The 13,176-nt window shown below is 43.5% G+C and overlaps 1 protein-coding gene across 1 annotated transcript in view; it reads left to right on the top strand.

Moving 5' to 3' along the window:
• Nucleotides 1-13,176, top strand: part of poe (E3 ubiquitin-protein ligase-like protein poe) — a 36,538-nt gene that overhangs the window by 12,416 nt on the left and 10,946 nt on the right. The window contains exon 13 of the mRNA XM_019044270.2: nt 685-12,417. Coding sequence (XP_018899815.2) covers nt 685-12,417 — 11,733 coding nt within the window. The remainder of the gene's footprint in view (nt 1-684; nt 12,418-13,176) is intronic.

Genomic DNA, 13,176 nt, shown 5'->3' with positions numbered 1-13,176 from the left:
AAATCTGAATTTACAGTTTTACCTTCCATTGCTGAATTCATAGAAAAGTCTTAAGTACCTTTCAACCTTTGATACTGCAAACTATTTTAAAACACCCATATTTGAGCAAGTTTCTCCTGAAAGGTCTAAGAACAATACTGCAGTATCATAAGTGGCTGTCTTCTGAAGTTTATTAATAAGTTTGTATCTATTTTAAGGAATTCTAATTCTAAAATTTTACTCACGCACTATTTAATCGCAGACTGATTACAAGTTTTCCCCATATTCAACCCTCTATTCAGCTTATTTTAAAAAAAAAGAAACATATTAAAGCTGACCATATATTTCAGCAGAGGAAGGATGTGTTTTCGGTAGAATTGCAAGTTATTTTTTTAGTTATTACTCTATGTAACATCCCGCATGCATGATAAACTGGAAACTCTCCGCATACCAATTTCAAGAAGTTTGAGGTCAAAAAGTGAATTTTTAGTTTTTTGCTCTGTATGAGGTTACCAGTAGAAATTTGCAGTACTGCCCTAGTGGCATGCAGAATGAATATTTATGTTGAAGAGTACAAAATGTGATGTCTTTGAAGTTGATGACTAGGCCCTCTCCTCAACTTCATCTGAATATCCTGCAGTTGTACTTTAAAACTTTGAACTTCAATTTATTTTACAATTGTGTAATTTTTTTTTTTTTAAATAGGAACCATTTCTGTCTATTTTGGTGCCACCCTCGGATCACTTTACAATGATTTCTCCTGTGCCCTAACGTACTATACGCACAATCTGCTTGCAAGGAACATTTTAAATGAATCACTTCAAGGAACGCTATTGCACCACTTGGGTGTAAGTCCTGTTCCAGTCCCACCTGACAATACTGCCTGGCCTCTTCAAGTTTATCCTCGAACCTTAGCTGTTCTTGCTCAAGTCCTCCTTCTAAAACCCCAAGCAGAGAAAGAAGCTGCATACATAAATATCTGGCATCGCCTCATCAACACTTTGGTGGACAACATTTGTAATCCCCCACAAGTAATTGATTCAGAAAATGAAGACATCAACATTGAGCATGCCCAGCTACTCCTATTCCTGTTTCACTCGTTGAATCTAATGCAAAAAAAATCGCTCCTACTTGTAACGGCCAGCGGAATAATCAAGGTCGCAGACAGTAGCATTCGCAGTCCGATGAAAGAAAGTCAGCTTTTACATTTATCTCGTCTCCTTCTCTTTTTGGATTATCTAGTCAAGCACCTCTACGATGCACCAGCATCACTTTTAGAGCAAGTGCAGCAACACCTGCTGAGCACTGCCACCACTGGTGCTGAAAATGCAACCAGCGACTCATCCCAATCGGCGACAAGCAATATTTGTGGACCGTGGGCCAAAATCGAAGAGAACTATCGCAAGTACGGTTCGCCGAGTGAATTTTCAATGAAACCGCGCTTTTATAGTTTGACGAGCATTGAAATCAGTAATCAGGAGCAACCAAAACTTGATGGGTTGGCTTGCAACTTCATTCTAGGCTCTGCTGATAAGGTCAAGTACCCATTGCTGATCGATGCGCTTATTGAAATTCTAGGTGTACTGGACCAGTGCACCCCATGTATTAGACTGAATGAAAAAATGAGCTTCATGTCACTTTGTGCAATTCAGTATTGTTTCTCAATTTGCTGGCGCTTGCTATTACATTTACCACCTTCAACACCTTATCTAGAGAAATTAAGCCAAGATGATGCGCCCGAAGCCTCGCTTAAACTGCTTCATGCACTTGTCTGGGGCCCACGTGCAGCACATAAAACTTTCATTGGATGGATGAAAGACTCCCTGGTCAAACAGGGCATGTACACTGCTTACGCAGAAAATGTTCTGAAGACAGTTGCAGAGAAAGTTGACAACCTAAAGCATGATGTTAAACTCGCGAAGGCATGCATATCTTCTCTAATGCCACAAATTGAGACTAACAAGTGGATTGTCCCGAGGCAAAACTTACCAAAGTTGTCTGAAATTTATTTGTTTGAAGCTGTCATTAGTCGTTTGATAGTATTAATGGATGAAAACTCTCTAAAATCTTCCAGTAGCGAAAATATTGATGTGAATAAACCGATGCAAATCGTTGAAGTGTCCGGGTCTCAAGTCACAGAAGCTGCAACAGAGCTGATGCCTTATGTCTTGAGACTACTTGAAGTGATCGTAGCATGTTGCCACTCAAGTCTTTTGTATGAAATGGTAGAAATGCAAGAAAATAGCGAGGGTGGCTCTACTTTCTCTCAAAGTGACAAGATTGCCATTCGACATGCTCTAGCCATTGGCTCGTCTCGCAATGCAAAGATATCAACTTTTGCCGGTGCTTTGACTCCGCTCTTACCCCTGTCAGTCCGCACTGTGTTGGACAAATGGAACGCGGTGAATTGCTTCGAGGTGTGGTGGAATTACTTTGTGTCAGACATCATACCAGCTGAAAGTTATGTTTTGGCTGTGACAAACTTCAATGTTTCAAACTTGTCTCGGTCACAGGGTCTAACTTTGCTGCCATCGTTCCGACACCTCCTGTTTTCTCTTGTCTCTTTTATCTCAACACATATCACAGAACTTGAAGATGGAGAGCTGAAACGGGAGGCTAGACGAGTTTTGACTCCTCTTACGCTTGATGCTTGCACCGAATATTTGTTCGACAAAGTTACTCGTCCCTTGGAAAAAATCTCAACGGAAGCAGAAATCGAGTTTGAAACCAACTACAAAGCACTCGAGCACATTTACACGTTAGCAACCTGCTACACTAACACTACAGCACCATGCTCTGGCATGATTCATGAAAAGGTTGTCTCGTATTCTCTTCAGTGGATTGAATCTCTAATTGAAAAACCAACTGGTCGTGCAGCCCTTGATAAATTCTTTGATGGCTCTCCTGAAAGAGATCTCCTCACATTATTGTTGAGTGTAGCCACCCCTAAAGCACAGGAATCTATGATGTATTGTGTCCGAGTGCTCCAAATTTTTAATCGATTGTTCTCTACCGCTGAAAAGCAGCCAAATGAACCTGTTCTAGAGAAATTATGTTCCTCCGTCCTACGGCTTGCTTCAATCACTCCAGACACCCTAGAAAACTGGCTGCGTCATGTAATTGTTGGTAATATAAAAGAAAAGCCTGCCTCGGGCCCCGTGACAACCCCTGTGCCAGACCCTATCCCTATGCCAGTTATTGCATCGGCTTCATCTGAGTCAGGACAAGCTGCTTCTAGCTCAAAAACTCCAATTGAGTCAGCAAATGAGGAAGAAAAACTTGCCTCTCAACGGAAAGTGTTGATTCAAGAAAATCAACAAATTTTACAGTACATCACAGCCTACATAGTGAAAGGTGGTGGAAACACTGATCCTAATTTCAAAGAAGAAGTTGCCTTAACATTGCTCGAAGCCCTCATACCCATGGGGTCCCGACTGATACCTAATGATAATGGATTCCCTGCTCTAATGACGGTGATGGCAACTTTAGCAGATGCTGGATCAGGCCGTGGGCATGTCAAACTTTTCACTGCTGCAACAGGTTGGTTAGAACAATGCAAAGAACTGCTATGCCAAAGTGAAAATCTAAACAAGTTGTCGGAAAGTTTCTCCTGTGGGAGTGTGTTGGAATCACTCTGTTACATTTTGAATTATGCTAGTGATATCATTCAAGCCTTGTGCGGATCACAATCAGCAGGAAGAGCAACATCACCACCTTGGGATGGTGACCCCCTGCCCCTGCAATTAGACCATGACCAGGACTGGATCGATGATTTTGCAAACAATGAAGAAGACGATGAAAGTGAAGGCGATGAATCAGATGAAGACAGCCTTTGCAACAAGCTTTGCACTTTTACCATAACGCAAAAAGACTTCATGAATCAACACTGGTATCACTGTCATACTTGTAAAATGGTTGAAGGTGTCGGTGTTTGCACTGTGTGTGCCAGAGTATGCCACAGAGGTCACGATGTGACTTACGCCAAGTATGGGAACTTCTTTTGTGACTGCGGTGCGAGAGGCGTGGAGAACTGCCAGGCGCTTGTCAAACGTCATCCAGCAGTTAGTGCTGAAACTTCAGGACAGCCAACTGCTAGCAATGCTGCTGCCAGCAGTTCTGCCAACTACGGCACTGAGCAGATGTTGACAAGCTCTTTAAGGAGACGTCCTTCTTCACCATCCAACCTTGAGAAATTCAATGAACATCGAAGTTTGCCGCAAGACAAAACCCAAAGGAGTAATTTGGCCAAACAGTTGGAAAACTTTAAAGAACAGCTTGTATCAATGATGTGGGCTCAACCAGTAATAGTAACGCCACTTTTAGAGCTGATAAAGAATTTGATTCCAATTGTTGAAGCAGCTTGCGAGCGCCATTCTCCCGTAGGTTGTCACCGCAGAGCTCAAAATGCCCTCAAAGAATTACATTCTGCTGATAAGAAGTTTGAGTACACTGATCAGCTAATGGTCCCAACTTTAGGCTCTCAAGAGGGAGCGTTTGAAAATGTCAGGATGAATTATGCTGGAGAACAAGGTCAAATCATTCGACAACTGATCACTGCTCATATGATACGCCGTGTAGCTATGTGTTGTCTGTCATCACCACATGGCAAGAGACAGCATCTAGTTGCTGTTTCACATGAAAAAGGGAAGATCACTGTTCTTCAACTGAATGCGCTCTTGAAGCAAGCAGATTCCTCAAAACGCAAACTGACTCTTACTCGCCTTGCCTCAGCTCCAATACCTTTCACAATTTTGTCCGTAACTGGTAATCAGTGGAACGAAGACTTCCTTGCTGTCTGTGGTCTAAAAGACTGTCATGTATTGACTTTTAATCCAAGTGGCTCCGTTGGCTCCCACATAGTTTTGCATCCTCAACTTGAGACTGGCAATTTCATCATCCGTGCCATCTGGCTCCCTGGCTCACAGACAAATTTAGCCCTTGTAACAGCTGATTTTGTCAAAATTTATGATCTCGGAAAAGATGTTTTTAGTCCACAGTACAACTTCCTTGTACCAATGGGTAAAATTCGAGACGTCACGTTTTATTGCTCTGAAGAGCAAAAATCTGTGATGCTTTTAATGTCTTCTGCTGGTTATATCTATACACAAGATATGAATGAAGAGAGTTCAGCTAAACATGGCCCATTCTATGTTACCAACACGTTAGAAATCTATCACCCTGATATCAAAGATGTTAATGGTCAAGTTTGCGGTGGAGGAGTCTCAGTGTACTACTCCCACTCGCTCAAACTGTTGTTCTTTAGTTACACTCAAGGCAAAAGTTTTATTGCTCCTGTCCTAAATTTAGACAACGGCCTGTCACCTGTTTTCCTGATAAACATGGCTCCATCCTCTAAATCGTCTAATTCCTCTAATAAGTCAAGCAATGCGAATGCATCCCCTCAGCCGCTATGTCAGTGGATGGAAGTACCGAATCATCCGGGCTTAGTTTGCAGTGTGATGCAGATAAGCAACAATCCTGTCGTAATGATGATCAAACCCAACTCAATTCTCATTCAAGAAATCAAAGTGGTTCCGGCCAAAGCAAAAATCATGGATGTTGTAGCCATCAGGCACTCATCATCGAACTCGGACCATAAAACAACTTTAATTTTGCTCTGTGAAGATGGCAGTCTTCGTATTTATATGGCCTCAATGGAACAAACTGGATTCTGGCTTTCTCCAAATATTCTTGCATCTAATCCATCCGTGTCTGTCAAACACTCAAGAAAGAAAAAGGCGCCAAAACCAGGCAAACCATCTAGTGGTGCCATCACATTCCCGGTTGATTTCTTTGAGCACAGTTCTGTGATGAATGATGTAGAATTTGGTGGCAATGACCTGCTTCAAGTTTACAGCCCCAATCAAATCAAACACAGACTTAACACAACAGGTATGTATGTTGTTTCGTCTAAACTTGCAGGATTCAATGTGGAAGTGACGAACAACGATGCTAATTATGTCATGACAGGTGCTCGAATATTTTTAGGTAATCAGGACACTCATCGTGTTCCATCCTATATTGCTATTTTTGGACGCTGCATCCAAACTAATGTCACCCGGGCTCGCTGGTTTGACTTTCCATTCACTCGAGAAGAAAGCTTGAGAGCAGACAAAAAAATAACCATCTCCTTTGGTCAGTCGCAAGATCCGGACGGTATTACAATGGTGGATTCCATCAAGATCCATGGCAAAACTAAAGATACATTTGGTTGGCCGGAGGAATCCGACGACGTTCCAGCCGGAGCTGGAGCCTCAACTCAACAGACATCAGGGTCTACCCAAGACTCAGAAGGACAATCCATGAATGCCTCGCAAATCTCCATGCTTGAAAAAATGGTCTCTAGCTGTCTAGAAGTTCTGGATAATAGTATTTCTCTCATGAACTTCAATATTGTCGGAGTTCCAGATTTGACTAAGTCTGCTAATCAACGTTTTGAAGCCATTAAACTAGCCACAAAGCTTCTCACTCTCCCAACTCCCGTCTGTATTCAACTTCACACGAAGTCCCTTCTATCTGCTTTGCACTCATCGAGGCAAGGTTATCACAACTACAAAGATCAAGCCCTGCTGACTCATGTGTTAAACTCCCTCACAGTCTTCAGGAACATTCCAGAGGCAGCAGACCTAGATGCTGAATCATTTTACAGACTTGTTCTAACAGCCCGCAGTATTGCTGTAACTCGTCCACAGAACTTATCCAAGTTCGTTCCTCATGAGCTGCCGTCCGATCTCCCACAAATAACTGCAGAGAATACTGATAAACCTCGGCTAGATCACCCAAGCGCAGCTCGTCAACTAGTCACGCTGATTCTCGACGTATTTTGGCGTTTGCACAAAGCAAGGCCCATAAACCCAGCTTTAGCCTCAGTATGCTTACCTGGTCTCACGCATGTTGAAACAACTGTCTATGCCATAGTTGAAATCATCCATGCTTTCACCCTCAATGACCACAGCGATGCAACAATATCAATGGCAACAAAATACTACATGGACTTGCTGCTTTGCGAGGATACTACTATCAGTTTTAGTGCCAAGCAAGCAATAATTCGTGTCTTGAGACCAAGAATCAGGCGTCGAAGGGTTTACATTCCGTCTCCGCCTCACTGCTCAACACCAGACATGGAAAAACCCACTCCAATATCACAGCCATCACACTCGCAAGACTCTCCTGAAGCCGAGGCCGTTCAGTATGAGGTTGATACTGTTGAGCCCATGGTCCTCGTGGCAGCTGATGCCGCGGCTGGTGCCAGTGGTGGAGCAGATAATGTAGAAGCACTGCTCAGAGGTGCTGGCTATTCACCTTATATGATGCCTCCAGATTCGGATGATGAAACGATGGTAGAACTCGCAATTGCTCTGAGCCTTCATGATCATGAAAACGGAGGCGATCTACAAAATATCCAACAAAATTTGCAAGGGCTACAAGGACTACAAGGCTTAGCTAATTTCCAAGGGCTGCAAAACATCGGAGGTCCCACTTTACAGAGTTTGCAGGTTTTAGCATCGCAAGGCCTTGTTCAAGTTCCTGTCGTCAATCAGCCACAGAATCAGGAGGTTGGGCATTACAGTGATACAACTGCCTCTGGAGCAGGATCTGATGATGAAGGTAGCACAGCTGCAACAGATGGCAGCACTCTGCGAACATCTCCAGCAGAACAGGGAGGAAGTGAGAGTGGTGGTAGCGGCGCAGATAGTATCACAGGAGAGCACAATGTCTCTGGTCGCAGTTCAGCCTACGGGGATAACATTCCAGAACCTATTGCGTCCGGAAGGAGTGAGACAAGCTCGCTGGGTGCGTCTGCTGGTTTCCAAGTTCAAGACTCTGTCAGCGTTGAAACAGACATTGATGCCGAAGGCGGGAACAAGCTACATGGCTTGCGCTTACTTGTTCTTGAGAAGCTGATTTCCTATGTTCCAAGTTTAAAAGAAGTCGGTGGTGTGCGGTCAATCCCTTGTCTCCAAGTTGTTTTAATGTTGGCGTCAGATCTGGAAGTCGAAGAAGACAAAGACCGGCACTGCTTAAACACGTTACTAAATGCTATTGTCAGTGAACTGCAAATGAAACAACCCAATGTCGACGAATTGGTAGAGCGCAACAAGAAACATGAAGTTCACCTTGTTTTAATGAGACTTGTCAGTGTTTTAATGTCCCGGTCAAAATCATCCACAAAAACAGGTACTGAGAATTCAAGTCAGATTCCAAGTATTACTGCAAATGCTCTACTTCAAGCTGGAGTAATCGACTATTGTCTCGCACTGATTAAAAAGTTGTTGAATTACAGTAAAGTCAATACTGCCGAAGATGCTGCAAATCAGTCTGGGGAAGTCCTCTTGAAACCACATTCAGTTGTTTCACCTCCAGACATGTCACCATTTTTCCCCCAGCAGTACTTGAAAAATCACTCTAATGATGTCTTTGACGCATACCCACATCTGTTGACAGAAATGTCATTGCGACTGCCGTACCAAGTCCAAAAGCACACTAGCACAAACATCATGTTTGAACAAGCATGGTATTATGACTTGTGTGAATACATGATGAACCAACAATTACCGGTTGTCCGACGGCAAGTTAGAAAACTTTTATTATTTATTTGTGGTAACAAAGACAAGTATAAGCAGCTGCGAGATCTGCATTCCTTAGAGTCCCATATTTCGACAATATTCAAGGCTGTGCGAACTTCAACAGATGTATCCTTGAGTGGAGAAATGTCGAAAGTGCATGCTGTGTCTTTATCTTATGATGCATTGGTGGAACTTGTCGAGCATTTAAAAACATGCGTGGAAGTTGCAACAAACCGCACAGTCAACTGGCAGAAGTTCTGCTTGAAAGAAGAGACCGTCTTGCCATACCTCATGGAAATCAGCTGTTTATTGGAAGAAGGTGTCTCACAGCCCATCCTCCAACTCCTCCAGTGCGCCATCTGCACCAAGCAGCCACAATCGCAGCAACAGTCAACGTCTACTGACCAGCCAGCACCCAGTTCTTCAACAAACCAAGAAGGGAAATCATCTAAAACAGCACCCTCATCTTCTCAGCCTGCCGAACGATCTGCTGATAAAGATGAGAAACAGGAATTAGAAGAGATGCAGGCAGTTGAATTGACCGAGCAATTGAATAAAATGATTCCAAGAGATCTATTGGCTCATTTCATCCGCACGTTCCTACTGGATACTAATTCCTCCAGTATGCGCTGGCAAGCTCATGCTTTAATACTGGCCATGTATCAAAATTCAGCAGTCTCTGAACAAAAATCATTACTGGATCTGCTTTGGACTTTGTGGCCACAGTTACCTGCGTATGGTCGGAAAACTGCTCAGTTTGTTGACCTTCTTGGCTACTTCAGCATCAAGTCATCAATAGCAGAAACAAAAATGAATGATTACATGGAACAGGCCGTTCAGGTGCTACAGTCACAAAATCAAGCACTTGCACACCATCCAAACGCAAGCTTGTACTCCCAGTTAGCGCAGTTTGTTGAACTAGATGGTTTCTACTTGGAGAGTGAGCCATGTTTAGTTTGCAATAACCCAGAAGTTCCGTTCAGCAGCATTAAACTCTCCTCCATCAAAGTAGACTCCAAATTTACCACCACAACACAAATTGTGAAACTTGTTGGAAGTCATACTATCAGCAAAATCGTTTTGCGCATTGGGGATATCAAAAGAACCAAAATGGTACAAACTATCAACATCTACTACAATAACCGCAGTGTCCAAGCGGTCATTGAACTTAAAAACAAACCTGCCATGTGGCATAAAGCAAAGAAAGTCAGCCTCACCTCAGGTCAAACTGAAGTCATCATTGAGTTCCCTCTTCCAATTGTTGCGTGCAATTTGATGATAGAGTACGCAGATTTCTATGAAAATCTCCATGCTTCCTCTGAAACTCTTCAATGTCCCAGATGTAGTGCTTCTGTTCCTGCTAACCCTGGCGTTTGTAACAACTGCGGCGAAAATGTCTTCCAGTGTCACAAATGCAGAGCCATTAACTATGATGAGAAGGATCCCTTCTTATGCCATGCTTGTGGGTTCTGCAAGTACGCAAAATTCGACTATCTACTAACCGCCCGCCCATGCTGTGCTGTTGATGCAATTGAAAATGATGAAGATCGAAAGAAAACGGTTTCTGCCATCAATTCACACCTGGAAAAAGCTGATCGAGTTTACAAACAACTTGTAGGGAACAAACCGAACCTAGAAATGCTTCTCCTCAAAATCAGCGAGCACCGTTTGGAGAAAGGCAAAGATGATTCAAGTTCTGCTGGGACTGCAACTTCCTCATCATCTGCAAGCAATTCAACCAGCACTAGTAGTGCTAATAACCAAGTAAACCGTGCAATACAGCTTCTAGCTCATCGCTACTGTGGTGACTGCAAAAATCATTTCGAAGAACTCAGTAGGATCATCCAGAAAGTGTTGGCTTGCCGTCGAGAGTTAGTTGCGTACGACCGCAAACAGTTGGGAACAGCTGCCACTCCTAGTGGTGGATCCCAGCCAAGCAAACCAGCAAGCACAGTTGGCATACCCTCCAGTATGCACAAATTTACCTCACCTCCAACTAATGTTGCACACGCGGGACGATGCTACGGCTGCGCCTCAGCAGCAACTGAGCACTGTCTTACTCTTCTGAGAGCCTTGTCAACCAATGCAGTATCCAGATCGTATCTGTGTCAACAGGGACTGGTCCAAGAATTACTGGAAAATAACTTAAGACGCGGGACAACACAGATTCAAGAGGAGGTGCGCCAACTGTTGCGTCTCCTCATCCGTGACAATCCTGCTGCAACTGAGGGTTTGTGCTCTTTGATAATGGACCGAATTTCTTTGTCATTGCGTGGTCATGTCACTCACTCTGAATTAGCTTTTGCTGTTCGACCAGAAATTTCTCTTCTTGGATGTCTCGTTCAGAAAGAAGATTCATGTTGGGAGCAAAAATTGAAGTGTGTAATGCAGCTTTTCCTCATGGCGTCCAAAGATTCAAAATCACCGGCAGTAATGGAATCTATCACTCTGCCATGTCTGAAGATATTGCAAGGTCTCATCAAACCGGAGAACAAAAAGAACAAGGAGAAATCTCTGGAATCCTCGGCTACAATAAAACCCGCCGAGAATATTCGTATTGATCTGAGGAAGTGGTTGGCTGGAGATCCAAAGCATACTTTTGAAACTTGGCGTCAACGCATGCCTGCAAACATTCCAGAGTCACCCACCGACAAAACTCCTTCCAAAGATGAGATTCGTAGTCAGTTCTTGGCAGAAAAGTATGCCAGGAAATGGAGAGAGCGCACAATGCAAGGACTGCTTCAACCAATGCAACTTACAAATGTCGTATGGCTGAAACAAGTCCTGTTCAATCCCAGCTCTCGTCTAGCCCGGCAAGTTGCTTGCAGCATGTTAGAGAGCCTGTGTCAATCGCCTCTCAGAAAGAAGGAAATTTTAGACTTAATGACTGGCTTCTTAAGTGAACTCGGCTCAGCTGGAGAAAGTGCAGCTGAATTTTTGGCTCTTTACCAAACTTTAATTCAACCCAAACCATGGAAGCAGTATCTTGCATTAAGAGGATTACTTCCGCATCTTGCCTCCCTTCTTACAGCGGAGATCCAAGAATTGCATCACTTGGAAGAAACTACCCTAACATCGGACTTAGCTCAAGGCTATGCGTTAAAAATGCTGACTGAATTATTGGCATCGTTCTTGGAACAAGAGAACATCAAACAGCAGTATAAAGGAAGACTTGTTGGAGCTGTTCTGAGCGGTTATTTGGCTCTACGCCGCCTTGTTGTTCAACGTACTCGACTGATTGATGACACTCAGGATAAACTCCTGGAACTCCTAGAAGAAATGACTTCGGGCACGGAGGCAGAAACGAAAGCCTTCATGGCCATTTGTATCGAAACTGTGAAAAAATGTAGCATGCAGGACGTTCGCACTCCTGTTTTCGTGTTTGAACGTTTGTGCTCCATAATCTATCCTGAGGAAAACGATGTCGGTGAATTTTATCTAACCCTGGAGAAAGATCCCCAGCAAGAAGATTTCCTACAGGGTCGAATGCTTGGTAATCCTTACAGTAGCAATGAACCAGGACTCGGCCCTCTTATGCGAGATGTAAAGAATAAAATCTGTCAGGACTGCGAGCTTGTAGCTCTTCTTGAAGATGATAATGGAATGGAACTCCTCGTCAATAATAAAATCATTAGTTTGGATCTCCCTGTTAGTGAGGTGTTTAAGAAAGTATGGGTTGCTGAAGGTGGAGAAGGCGATGCAATGCGGGTCGTATACAGGATGCGTGGATTATTGGGTGATGCCACTGAAGAGTTCATTGAAACGTTATCGAACAAAAGTGAAGCAACTGTCGACAATGAAGAAGTGTACCGGATGGCCAATGTCATGGCTGACTGTGGTGGTCTCCAAGTTATGTTGGATAGGTTAGCAAGTAAGTACTTGTCCTTTTTTCTAATTTTTATAGCTCTATCTTCTGCAGGAGTAATGCCGAAAATGTGTTGAATGTTGGAGTCGTAGGAAAAGATAAGGTGATGATTCTTGGTACTCACAATTTCTAACCTGATGATGAAAGATGAACAAAGTGTTCCTCATGCGATTGTCATTTTTGATACCGTGAAAGTCCATCCTAAGGTTGTGTAAATTGCAGCCAGTATGCCAACAATTGCGCGTATGTCAACAAATTAGGAATTATTACAGGATTGCCGGCGGTTTGGAATCTGGGAAAGTTAGGGCATTTGAGGCGACTGGGAAAAGTCTGGGAATTTTGCAAGGTCTGTTTAGCAAAAGTGAGGGTAATGGGCCTGTTACAAACTTTTGCTAGAGCAAAACTAAGAGTTGTTTCCTGCAGATAATGCCTCAAAAATCACGATGAGCGCATCGGCAAAGTCTGAAATGCACTCATAACTTCACAATCTGCGTAAGATTTTTGCGGTTTTTTGAGCTTCCCGCTTCGAAAACGATACTACGGTACAGGTGAACATTTTGTTAGAGGAGTCGTTCCATTGGCGACAATACTCATCATGGCCGACGCCAGTCCGCCAAAACACGTGTGATGGGACGAGATAACACCTGAACAGGATTAAACCATATAACAATCGGCGTGTTTACGTTCATATTTTCCTCGCCCGCCTTAATTGACCTTGAACTCTCCTCGAATTATGCGAGGAACTGCGCAAGCGTCGGCCATGAT

Source organism: Bemisia tabaci, chromosome 7 (genome assembly GCF_918797505.1).
Source record: "Bemisia tabaci chromosome 7, PGI_BMITA_v3".
NCBI classification, from domain to species: Eukaryota; Metazoa; Arthropoda; class Insecta; order Hemiptera; family Aleyrodidae; genus Bemisia; species Bemisia tabaci.
The sequence above is the reverse complement of the archived record's forward strand: the minus strand, read 5'-3'. Positions and strand labels throughout refer to the sequence as shown.